Raw genomic sequence first — 13,135 nt, 5'->3', positions numbered from 1 at the left:
GAGACAGGAGATGGAAAAGCAGCATTTATTTTTAGAACTCAGAATTTTCAGGAAGAAAAAAGAGGGAACTCTGAGAGAAAGAGAACGCGTCCTTTCAAGAAGAAGAAGAATCTTTGGATTAAATTCAAAAAGGAACAAAATGGAGAAAATGGAAGAAGAAAAGAAAGGGATCAAGAAATATGAGGAGCAAGAAGGAAAATATCAACAAGACAGAGAATACTAAGACAGGGAGGGGAAATGGCTGAATAACAAGTGGAATTTTTTTTTGCAGATACCAATTGATTGAATTCTCAGAAGTGAGGAGTATTCCATTAATTATGTCAAATCAAGTAGATGTAAATGAAAACAAAGTTGGAACACAAATATTAAGGTAATTAAAGTGGTATTAAGATAATTAAAGCAGTATCTTCTAAGGAGAATTTATATAATTTGTTTTATAGATGATATTTAATGCCAGAGAAATTTATATAATTTGTTTTATAGATGATATTTAATGCCAGACGAAGTAGCAAAAATGTACCCTGGATCATCAAATAACTGTTAGATATGCAAAGAGAATGAGGGAATTCTTTATTATATGTGTTGGTTATGTGGAAAATAAAGAAATATTGGAAAATGATATATATTGTTACAAGAGATATTGAATTGTGTAGTACCATTCAAACCGGAAATATTCCTTTTAAATGTGATATCAGAAATTGAAGACCAATATAAAAAAACATTTTATTGTATATATCAGTATAGCAGCAAGAATATTTTATGTGCAAAATTTGAAGCCTTTTTATGAGTGGATAAATAATTTTAGTTAACCTAACAACTAAAATCAATTGTTTAGTTAAATAATTAAATCAATGGACTGCATATTGCCAAATTACAGTGTTTGTATCACCTCTGAAAGGTTTCATTTCTGAGTACTCCAGATTTTTTTGTAACAGAATCTCTTAATAAATGAATTGCTAACTGAATTGCTAACTGAAAATCTGACTAACTGAATTGCTAACTGAAAATCTGCTTTGTGTTTAACCTTTAAACAGTGGGTTCAATTTAGTGGGTTGTAGTAATGGCTAAAATTCCCTCAAACACAGCTGAAAATGTGCATAACGGAACATGCCTTGACACATCTGTCCCAGGCATATTGGTGATATCCCATCAATTTGGAAACTCCTGGAATTTCTGATGCAGATGGTGAGTCTCACACCCCAGTCCTAACCAGGTACAGCAACACCAAAATGGCTGCTGCTGTAACTTGCAGGGTCAGGGAGGCAGCACCATGTTGGGCTCCGACAGCCCCTATGGATTTACTCTGATCTATGGATTTACTCTGATCTACAGTAGCTTAATTATTGGCACAGAACCAAGTAGACCCGCATAGGGCTTTAAGGCGTGAGAGGTGGGGTGATCAGGTGACAGCCTCTGCTGCCATCTCTGCCTGTCTCCCAGGCTTGAACTATCCTGTTCACCAATTTTCACCACCTCCCACCTTTTCACTGCCCCCCTTCTGCCTTGGAATACTGCCCAGCCACTTGGCGGTGAACGTTGGAATGAGATCAGTCCATAAATCAAACTGGAATTGGTGACTATGGGTTGTAGCTAAAGTTAGTCATGACTGAAGTACAGGTTATTATTTGCATGGGTTCAGTTCCCAGAACTCAGTGGATGGCAAACATGGAACTATAGCAAAAATTTAAAAAAGGAAGTCCCTTTGCTCAGGTGATTTAAAAACAGCCTTGCAGACCTTTGTGATGTTAAGATAGTCATTAAGACGACAATCCAACAGTCTCTCTCCAGGTGCTTAGAAAGGATTATCTTTCTTTCAAGTGTTCAGGTCACATGGAGAGAGAATGACTGATGGATTGTCAGCTGGCTGCCATCTCTCTAATTATTGTAAAGGACTATTTTCCTTTAATTTAAAGAGCCCTTCCCATCCTGTTGAGACAAAAATCTCTACAACAGTAAGAAAAGCATTTTAAAGGGATTTTTTTCCCCCTTCTCCAAGGATCAGCATATTCCTTCTCATTTGCAGTGGCCATTCCTGTTGAGTCAAATCCGTTGTCATGAATATGTACATGTTAGGCCTTGGTTAGCATGTGGAGCCTGAACCAAACTAAGTCAGTAACGGAGAAGTTGCTAGCAGTTCCTAGCTGCAAGAATGTGAGTAAACAAACACAAGGATTGTTGTCTCTCCCTTGCTGGCCAGAAAGGACAGACAAGAATTACGTACAACCCAATGGAATGTAGCACCTTTGCAGACAGAACAGCACCTTATCAAGCTGATGAAATGCAGCTGTGGATCTCCAGTTGGGAGGGGTAAGAACTAAGAGGGCTAGCAACTAGGCCCACTTTGAGAAAGTTCTGTCCTCAAAAGTTTCTGATTGGACAGTTTAGATAAGTATGAAGTCACCGCAGTACTATTAGCATAAGAAGTTAATGAGTGCCCAAGGGGTGTGTCTAGGCCTTCTTGGACAGAGATTTTGGGTGCAACATCTTGCATGCTGTGGGCTCTTTTGTCCAACATGGGCATCTGGCCTCACAGGTAGCCTTGAGCTAAAAGGTGTACAAAAGAAGCTGACCCAGGTGAGAGATTGGGATTAATGGAGATAGCCAGCTAGCTTTATTATTTTATTGCTGATGTGTTTCCTAGATGTTTATGCCTCTAGCATTTGCTGCCTTATGTAACCTTATGTACTTAATAAACTAAAATCTCTTTTACTAAGTTGTTTCACTGTCTGTTGGGGACAAAGGTTCAGAATCCTGCCTAGCCCTTCAGCAAGCTACCAAGTGCTCATTGAGGTCTAGTAACTTGAGGACTGAAGCTTTAATTGGAGAAAATGCTCAGTGCCTGCAAGGGATAGAATTAAGCCTAGAGGGTCTCAGTGTCCCTGGACTGAGACACTGGCACATACAGGGTGGTGGCAGTACTACTGAACAGGGTGTTACATGAAAATCCCCTTTTGCCTTTTAGTTGTGATTTTCTCTATATCTGGTTATGTTACTATGGACTAAAATATCATGCATGCTAAACTTCTCCCAGCATACAGGCCACATTTCCAGAACTCTGGTCAAGTCACAAGCTCATGGTTACACAACCATCCCCCCCCCCATGGTCACACATTATGGGAGGAAGTCTGGTGTCTTACATTACTGTATTCATTGTATTGTTTTAACCCAATCACTGTTTAAGGCAAAAGTGTCTCCTAACCCAATCACTGCTTAAGTACTGTATGCAAACTTGAACTGCCTTCTTGTGTTGCTGATTCATTGTATTGTTTAAGTTCCCCCATCTAGGAAGCCAGCCATAAACCCCATTGAATTTTGCTGATAACTGGCATCCTGATCCTCTTTCAATGTTTTACATACTCCAAGCACCCTGCTGTGTGGTAGTAATCAAGATACCATCCAGCTCAGTACGGTCTCCGAACCCCTTTTAAGTGAGGGCTTCTCCTCACATGCGCGCTCTCTCTCTCTCTCTCTCTCTCTCTCTCTCTCCCCAAGGACCAACACATCTGGGTTGTGTCAGAGGGTCCTCTTCACAGGACTTCCCCCCCCCAACTGCTCTACAGGACAGGTAACTATCTTGCAACTGGAACTCTTTCCCCTCTTCCCCCCCTTTTTCTCCCCATCTTTAGTTAGCAGCTGGGGTTGGCAGATCAGGGACCCCTAAAATCCTTCCCTAAAACCTTTCCTTTTTCTAATTTCCTCAGATGCACCAAATACTCTTCACACGCAACCACCATGAAAGCTAGGTACATTGGATTCAAGTATTAGGACCAAGAAACATACACTTATCATTTCTCCATGTGCATTATGTTTACCTTTGTGCTTTAGTAATAAAACTACAATCTTTTATTAAAAATTATCTTTCAGTCTCCTCTTTAAGCAAAAGGGAATTTCTCTGCATTATGCTGTCTTGTTATCCAGCCTACGATCCTAAGTTTCCAATAAGGGCAGTGTAATAATTCCCCTAAACAAAACAGCCCTTTTGGTAACAAGGGGGCCTTGAGGGCTTTAGGGTTCGAGAACCAAGAACTCTGAGCACCCCAAACGCCCCTTGAGTTTATGACATCCATGTATAACAAGGTTGGACCTATATTCTGAAGTGAAAACTACTTAAACGGTCTTGATTTCAGAAGGTGCTTTGCCACAATTAATTATCTGCCAGAATTAACTATTCCGATCAGAAAGTTAGGCAGAAACTTTCATAAGCAAAAGTTTGTTAAATTTATGCTCCTCTGGGGGTGCAAAACCCCTTAATAATTACACTGTTGCCACCACCCCAAGATCCAGGATCACTAGAGGGATTTTCCTGGGCTAAATCCCTCTTCCTCATTACATACACTAATTGATGGGTTCTCTTTAATTCCCCTTTTCCTCCTTACAAGGGAAGAGAGTGATGGTTCCCAGATACTTCAATGAGACCCAAACAAAAAGGAATGAGAAACAGAGTTTATTAAGATACATTAATTATTACAACTAATAAAAAAGGGGCTTCTGCACAATCCAGATGTAGTTGGCTAAAGGTACAACATCTGGTTAAACTGGTGCAATCATGATACATGAATCAAGAAGCCCCAGTGAACAACGTATGGAGATTCTGCGTGGTTCAAGACTGGAAAAGGAGTACGGCAAGGAAGCATCCTTTCACCTATCCCATTCAATTCAAACAGCAGAATAAAAATTGGAGGTAGGAACATTAATAACCTTTGATACGCAGATTACACCATCTTACTTGCCGAAACCAAAGAAGATCTGAAGTACCTGATCAACAGGTTAAAAGAAGAAAGTTAGAAATTTGGCCTTACCCTAAACATCCAAAAGACGAAAATCATGTCCAATGCGAGGAATGCAAATGTTAAGGTAACAGATGATGGTACTGAACTTGAATGCATGCAAGAATTTACATTCCTTGGGTCACAGGCCCATCAAAGTAGTGACTGCAGCCCAAAAATAAAACACCAAATTGCAATAGATCAAACAGCAATGATGAGCATGAACCAGATATGGAAAAGCAAGGAGATAAGCTTAAATACGAAGTGCAGATTAGTTCAAACTATTGTGTTCACCATTGTCACCAATGGCTGTGAAAGTTGGACAATTAAAAAAAGCAGACAGAAGGAAAATTGACTCTTTTGAGCTATGGTGTTGGAGAAGACAGCAAAGGTGGACAGCGAACGTCACCAATAAGCAAGTACTAGGGCAAATTAAACCAGACATGTCATTGGAAGGAAGAATCACCAAACAATGGCTCGCCTATTTCGGCCGTGTCATGCAATCAAATTCAATGGAAAAGGCCATTTTGCTTAGAATGGTTGGCAGAAAAAGAAAGCCTGGTTGTCAAAGGACAAGATGGCTGGACACCATCAAGGCTGACATTAATCAGAATATAGAGCAATTGAAAGAAATGGTCCAAGCCCAAAAACGTTGGCGCCATTTAGTCCATAATAATAATAATATAATATACAGTATTTATATACCGCCTTTCTTGGTCTTTATTCAAGACTTTATTCAAGGCGGTTTACACAGGCAGGCTTATTAAATCCACGCAGGGATTTTTACAAATTGAAAGAAGGTTCTCTCTTTCAAGAACCACCACATTCAAGATGTTACACTTCGATCTGGTTTAACATTCTGGCCTCCATCCTCCCACGCTCCGAGCAGATGGAACAGCTCAGCTGCAGCTTGCCAGCTGCTTCAAGGTCGCACGGTGCCGGTGGCCTTGAACTGGCGACCTTGTGGATGTTAATCTTCAGGCAAATGGAGGCTCTACCCTCTAGACCAGACCTCCTGCCCATAGGATTGCCGAAAGTCAGACCCGACTAAATATGGCTTGAAGAAGAAAGATACAAAAGTTGTAGGAGGCTCCAACCCTGCAGGACTCCCCCAAGGCAGAACCCTTTTTGTGAACCTGCTGAAAACCAGTTCAGTTGGCAACCTTCATTCTCGAAAGACTCTGGTATCGCACTCTGAATGGTGGTTCTGGAACAGCGTCTAGTGTGGCTGAAAAGGCCAATCCGGGAGTGACAATCCCTTCCACACCGGGAGCAAGTGCAGTCTGTCCCTGGTCTGTCTCCCTGGCTATGGGACTTCCTTCTTTGCCTCAGTCTGTTGGCCAAGTGTCTCCTCAAACTGGGAAAGGCCATGCTGCACAGTCTGCTTCCAAGCGGGCTGCTCAGAGGCCTGGGTTTCCCACCTGTTGAGGTCCACTCCTAAGGCCTTCAGATCCCGCTTGCAGATGTCCCTGTATCGCAGTTGTGGTCTACCTGTAGGGCGCTTTCCTTGCACGAGTTCTCCATAGAGGAGATCCTTTGGGATCCGCCCATCATCCATTCTCACGACATGACCGAGCCAACGCAGGCGTCTCTGTTTCAGCAGTGCATACATGCTAGGGATTCCAGCTTGTTCCAGGACTGTGTTGTTTGGAACTTTGTCCTGCCAGGTGATGCCGAGGATGCATCGGAGGCAGCGCATGTGGAAAGCGTTCAGTTTCCTCTTCTGTTGTGAGCGAAGCGTCCATGACTTGCTGCAGTACAGAAGTGTACTCAGGAAGCAAGCTCTGTAGACCTGGATCTTGGTATGTTCCGTCAGCTTCTTGTTGGACCAGACTCTCTTTGTGAGTCTGGAAAACGTGGTAGCTGCTTTACCCAAGCGTTTGTTTAGCTCGGTATCAAGAGAAAGAGTGTCGGAGATAGTTGAGCCAAGGTACACAAAGTCATGGACAACCTCCAGTCCATGCGCAGAGATCGTAATGCAGGGAGGCGAGTCCACATCCTGAACCATGACCTGTGTTTTCTTCAGGCTGATTGTCAGTCCAAAATCTTGGCAGGCCTTGCTAAAACGATCCATGAGCTGCTGGAACTCTTTGGCAGAGTGGGTAGTGACAGCTGCAGAAATCCACTACAAAGAAAAGATAAAAACCTAATGCAATCTAACTCTTTTGCCAACTAGTCAGAATTAATTTAACTTCTCTCTTTTACTCACACCACCAGTGAGGCTAAGGCTGCAATCCTAACCACACTTTCCTGAGAATAAGCTCCACTGAACAAAATAGGACTTACTTCTGAGTAGACCTGGTTAGGATTGTGCCCTAACTCTTTCTTAGGTCTCATCCATGAGGAAGGCAACAAAGTTCTTCTCCAAAGATTTTTATCCTCTTCTCTAATGAACCAAACCATTCTCACCTACATCTTTTACACCCAAGGAGCACCAACTACTCCAATACCAAAGTAATAAAATAAGAACCCACATGAAACATGTGTCATCTCAAAAACCCTGTCTGGATTTTGAGATGACACGTTTCATGTGGGTTCTTATTAAACGGTTAACAAAACCATTAACACTGCCCAAACAGGATTTTGAGACGACACATGACTCCTTCATACTGTTTCTTGAGACTCTCTTCCTGGAATTTATGGATAGCAAGAATTTCATCCAGGAGTTCTTTGATGTGAAATTCTGTAGCACATAAAAGATATTTATCTCACAGTCCAAGCACTTCTAGGGTTTGTCTTCAATTTGAAGAAGGTTTTTATGCACTACAATACTTTATATCATTTATGCTCTGCGTGAACCCTTTGATGTTTAGTAAGCCTTCTGCTCTGACTGAAGCCCTTTCCACACTTCAAACATTTAAATGGTTTCTTCCCTGTGTGCATTCTCTGATGTCTAGTGAGGCTTCCATGCCAAATGAAACTCTTTCCACAGTCCCAACATTCAAATGGCTTGATGCATGTATGATTTTTTTTATGTATAAGGCGGCTCTCTCTCCGACGAAACCTTTTCCCACACTCTAAACACTGATATGGTTTCTCAATTATGTGAACCATTTCATGGGAAGCGAGGTCTCCAGTCCGACTGAAGCTCTTTCCACACTCTAAGCACTGATACAGTTTCTCTCCTGTGTGAATGTGCTGATGTGACAGGAAGCTTGAACACTGACTGAAGCTTTTTCTGAACTCCAAATACTTAAATGGTTTCTCCCCTGAGTGAACTCCTTGAGGTCTAATGAGGCTTCCACTCTGAGTGAAGCTTGTTCTATGACCCCATAAATATGAATATAATTTCTCTCTCATGTGAACCATTTTATGCAAAGCGAGGTCTCCATTCCGATGGAAGCTCTCTCCACACTCCAAGCACAGATATGGTTTCCCTCCTGCATGAATTTTTTTATGTGATAGGAAGCTTGCACACTGACTAAAGCTTTTTCCACACTCCCAACACCGAAATGGTGTCCTCCTTGTGTGAACTCTTTGGGGTCTAATGGGGCTTCCACTATGAGTGAAGTTCATTCTGTAATCACGGATATCCGAATATAGTTTCTCCTTCACGTGAACTATTTTGTGCGAAGCGAGGTCTCCATTCTGACGGAAGCTCTCTCCGCACTCCAGGCACAGATATGGCTCCTCACCTGCATGAATTTGTCGATGTGATAGGAACCTTGCACACTGACTGAAGCTTTTTCCACAGTCCGAACACTGAAATTGTGTCTTCCTTGTGTGAACTCTTTCACGTGAAGTAACCGGTTTTTCCCCTGTGTGAATTAGTTGATGTGAAATGAGGTGTGCACTGACACTAAAGTGCTTTCCACACTGCAAGCACTCATATGGCTTCTCCTCTGTGTGGCTTTTCAAATGAACTTTAAGGCTTGATTTACGACTGAAGCTTTTCCCGCACACAGTGCACTGACTCCTCTCCTTCCCTTTGCCTGCTTTTTCTTGGAGTTCAGTTTCATGAAGATGACCATGGTGAGTTTCGGTCTCTCTCTTCTGACTGACTCCTTCCAGCAATGCACTGTGTGGCTCTCCATCATTCTCCATTTCCCAATTATCGCCTGCAAGAACGGAGAGAAAAAATTGGTAGCAGATACTGTTAGAAAACGTCTGAAACCAGTGAACAACTCGTTTTTGATAATGAAAGACAAAATGACATGAAAAATATGGGGTGGGGGCAGACCCTGCCATATATTTAAAAGGCCTTGTGGACTGGTGTTCACTGACAACTGAAGCAGTGGACTGTAGCTCTGGCAAAATGGCTTTCGAATATTCTGGCACAGCTGCCAACTGAGCCAGGAAACTGACCAGTGATTTTGAACAAGTCACAGTCTACTCTGCTGTACTGGGTTGTTTTGCAGGGAAGCAGAACAACCCCTTGGCTGCTGCCAAGTCCCTGCAGAACAAACCCGACCCAAATAGGATTAAAAAACAAACACGCAGGGGAAAGCCATTGTTCAGCAATTTTGTTGCAATTATTACTTACATTCTCCTTTTCCATTTCCACAAAATGGCTTTCGAATATCTTGGATGTGAACAATTTAAAACCAATAGAAATACTAGGAGCATTTTCTTAAAAAAAATCACATTCAGATAATCAGAACAATCATTTTAAGAAATTTAGCTCAAAATTATTAAGCAAAAGTCTCCTGAAATAGTACTTTAAAAAAAAAAAGTCCGCCTGAAACATTGGGAAACGGGAGATCTTCACCAGGGAGCTCGGCAGAGTTTGGGGGGGGGATCTTAATGGGGGAAGATGGATGAGTGAAATGGGGGAAGTGCGCCCCCCAGTATCTGCAGGGGGTGGCTTCCTGCTGCTACCATGGATACTGGAAACTGGATGGCAGCAAACCCTACAAGAAGTGGTTGACAAATCACCCACACACCCATTGTGTAAGTTAATTATCTGTCTCCACAGCCCTCCTGTCGCTGACTCCTGAATGTGGTTGTCTCTGTGCTGTCTGAAAATCCTAATAGGAAACAGGTTTGGGGGCTGAAACCAGGGCCTCCAACAGGAATTCTATCAGGGGATATAAAGTGTCATAAGGGCCCTTTCCCAAAGAGGGAAAGAGAGTGGGGGGGACATTGGGGGTGGGCACCACTTCTGCAGCAGCTGTAACCCTGCAACTGTGTCCCCGAGCTCCCATCCACTCCTTCATTGTAAGCAGATCCACAAGCCAAAGAGCTCCTGGAGCAGGCCAGCTTCCTCCCAGATGTGACACTGTTAAGGAAGGTATGCATTCCTGGGCCTGGTGCATGTGGCTTCTGGCAGCAGTTGCTGCCATGCGCCATGTGCATCCCCTGTGGACAGTGAACCTGGGTGAGACTGGAAAATGTAAGATTCCAGGAAATTTCTGGGTCCCCTCCTTTGGCTCACGGGCCCCCTTTCTGACCCTGGGCCCAGGTACAAATTACCCCCTTTACCCCCCTCTCCTAGACCCTGGCTGAGACAACACAATGCTCAGCTAAGGACTACAGACACAGATAAGTCATTCATGCAATAGAGGGAATTAGTGAATTGCCGATAAGTGAAACCTCCCCCTCCAAACTAGAGTAACTGTGCAAAAATGCAAAGTTATTCCTATAGCATTGTAAAATGGAGAGCCTTACTCAACGAGGCCACATTTCCACGATTCTCCTCCATGACTTCCCTGTGCAGGGCTCTTTGGTCCTGATCCAGCAGAACCCATTCCTCCTCCGAGAAACACACAGCCACATCTGCAAAAGACACTGGAGCCTGAAAGAAAATGAAAACATCTTCTCACAGATCAGATTCTTCTGTGCATAAGCACAATCAAAAAGGGCATTAAGTGGCTGAGGATGTCCTGCAAGACTGAGGCCCTCAGGGGTAGCTTTCATAGCTGCCCAAGTGGACAACTGTCACCAGAGGAAAGAAAGAGGCTATGATTCTTTCAGGACCCAAAGGTGTAGGGAACAGGAGCCGGGCTGGGTGCTTCTATCTGGCTCTCTCCTGACCCTTTACCTGATAAGGCTGCAGAAAAGGCATTTCTGCTCCATCACAAACACGAGCGGCAGTGGCATGTGACAGTTGTGGCATTTCACTACCTGCGAGGAAGACAAAAGTGGCAAGAAGATGAAAGTGTGTTACAAACAATCCACTGGGACTGATGAAAACAATTCTGAACTCCATCCTGGCTCAGAGTGCAATTCGCAGTGCTGGCATAACTGCATAAAGTCAACTGGACAAGCAACATGCTCTGGGAGTTGCGCCCACAGCAACCACTGAAAGGGACACACAATTTTTAAACTCTAGAAAGACTGAAGGGGGAAGTCTTCAAAAAGACCCAGTAGAAATGGGTCCTGCTGGCCCTACCTGTCAAGGCAGCACCTCCAGCATCTTCCTGCAAAGCCCAGCTGAGTGAAGGTCTCTGCCTGGTGCCTGAAGATTTCTCCACCTTAGGAAAATCGGCAGCTGCGGACAGAAGATGCTGCCACACCTGAAAGGCAGGATTCCAACGTAAGAATAAAGGGAGGAGAAAAGAAATAGGGCAGGCAAGGAGGAACAGGGGCTGCCCCCTCTGTGTGACTGGAATAGACACCGTCAGCCCCTTGGAACCACCAGGAGGAAACACTCTCACCTGCTGCCCCTCCTGCCTCTCCTCCTCTGCCTGGCTCAGGAGGAAGCCTTCTGCCAGCGCCACCGCCTGGGAACTGGTCTCCGGCCCACATCCCCTCACCCAGCTCTCCATCTCCGGGGGCAGGATGGCCAGGAACTGCTCCAGGATCACCAGGTCCAGCATCTGGTTCTTGGTGTGCTGCTCCGGCTTCAGCCACTGGCGGCAAAGGGAATGGAGTCGGCTGCAAGCCTTCCGAGGCCCCACAGCCTCGTCGTAGAGAAACCGCCTGAAGCGCTGAAGGGATGCACCTGAGGAAAGGCTGTTCTTTCCCAGGACCCTCTGCGCCACTCCTTCCCAGAACGCCCCGCTGCTCCTGGCCCGGAGGGCGCCTGGGCCTCTTGCAGCAGAGCCCAGCTCTCCCATCTCCGCTCAGGGTCCGGCAGCCTCTGCGGACGGTCCCCTCCTGCCCATTCCTCCTCTGAAGCAGAGGCGGTCCCGGCTGGTGGTGCTGTGGTGCCTGGACGCTGCTCTGCAGAAGGGCCCCTGCGCCCTCGGGCAGGACTGCCAGCTGAAGCCGTCCTGGGAAGCAGCCAGCTCGTTCAGGTCCTGTGAAGGGGGAGGGACCCTGAGCAGCTCCTGGGCCTGCCCGAAGTCCCCTCGCCAGCCAGGTGGGCTGCCTGCCCCTGCCCCTGCCCCACCTGAGCGGGGAGGAGGAGGAGGAGAAGCCCGGCTGCCCCTGCGAGGACCCGGCTGCTCCGTGGGAGGGGAGGGCTGGTGGAGGCAGGCCGAGACCCTGTCTCCGCAGCGGGGGGCTGCTGCTGCTGCTGCCCCCCGACTGGCTGTCCCTTCGTGCTCAGGGCAGGGCGCCCCGAGCAGCCGCGGCGCTCCCCACGCACCAGGCCGGCTCCGGCTCCCGCAGGGCCGAGCGAGGCGGGCGGCAGGCACGACCTCAGCGACTCCCCCCCGGAGGCAGCTCGCACCCTCGGCGAGGAAGGCCTGCGAGGACGCTGGGGGCGGGGCCGGAAGTAACCCTTCCGCTTTCCGGGCCCCTCTAGGAACCAGCACGCACCGCTCCTTCCCCACCTGCCGCTTCCGCTTCTGCCCCGGCCGCTCTAGGGAGCAGTACTCGCCGGTCCCTCCCACCTGCCGCTTCCGCTTCCGCCCCGGCCGCTCCTTCCCAGTCACTTCTGCTTCCGCCCCGGCCTCTCTAGGGAGCAGCACTCGCCGGTCCTTCCCAGCTGCCACTTCCGCTTCCGCCCCGCCCGCTCTAGGGAGTAGCACTCGCTCGGCTTAGCAGTGAGACTGCGGTCCCAGCCGCGCTTTCCTGAGAGTAAGTCCCACTGAGCACAGCGGGACTTACTCCCGAGTAGACCTGCTCGGGACTGCGCCCCAGACGCCTGCTGCTCGTGTCCCATCTCGTGCTGACGCCCCCCCTGCATTCAGAGGGGCCTCCAGGGCCTGCAGGTCGCTTGGCCATCCTGGCCGCAGCTGTGGCGGCCCCTCCCCCTCTCAGGGCACTCCAGGCCAGGGGCCCCCACAGCCTGTGGCAGGGAGTTCCACAGATCACTCGCACACCGGCTCAGCGCTTCCTTCGCTCTCCCGCCAGTCAATTCTGGAGGCGCCCCTGGCCCTGCTGCGCTGCGACAGCTTCTGCCCACGAGCCCACGAACGCCCCTCACCCTCCTGGAGCTGCCGAAGCAGGAGGCCCTCAGGGCAGCCACTTCCGTCCATTGACTCCCACTGTCCCCTTAATCGCAGTGGCAGCTGCACAGCTCCTCAGACTGCAGCCCGGCA

The 13,135-nt window shown here is 47.0% G+C and overlaps 1 protein-coding gene across 1 annotated transcript in view; it reads right to left on the bottom strand.

The window, feature by feature from the left end:
- Nucleotides 1–12,332, bottom strand: part of LOC136640326 (zinc finger protein 585A-like) — a 41,209-nt gene extending 28,877 nt beyond the window's left edge. The window contains exons 1-5 of the mRNA XM_066615372.1: nt 11,363–12,332; nt 11,098–11,221; nt 10,747–10,829; nt 10,374–10,500; nt 7,560–8,824 (exon numbers count right to left, since the gene is read on the bottom strand). Of these exons, the coding sequence (XP_066471469.1) occupies nt 7,560–8,824; nt 10,374–10,500; nt 10,747–10,829; nt 11,098–11,221; nt 11,363–11,764 (2,001 nt within the window). The 5' untranslated portion in view covers nt 11,765–12,332. The remainder of the gene's footprint in view (nt 1–7,559; nt 8,825–10,373; nt 10,501–10,746; nt 10,830–11,097; nt 11,222–11,362) is intronic.
- Nucleotides 12,333–13,135: the final 803 nt, after the last annotated feature.

Source organism: Tiliqua scincoides, chromosome 2 (genome assembly GCF_035046505.1).
Source record: "Tiliqua scincoides isolate rTilSci1 chromosome 2, rTilSci1.hap2, whole genome shotgun sequence".
Lineage (NCBI taxonomy): Eukaryota > Metazoa > Chordata > Lepidosauria > Squamata > Scincidae > Tiliqua > Tiliqua scincoides.
The sequence above is the reverse complement of the archived record's forward strand: the minus strand, read 5'-3'. Positions and strand labels throughout refer to the sequence as shown.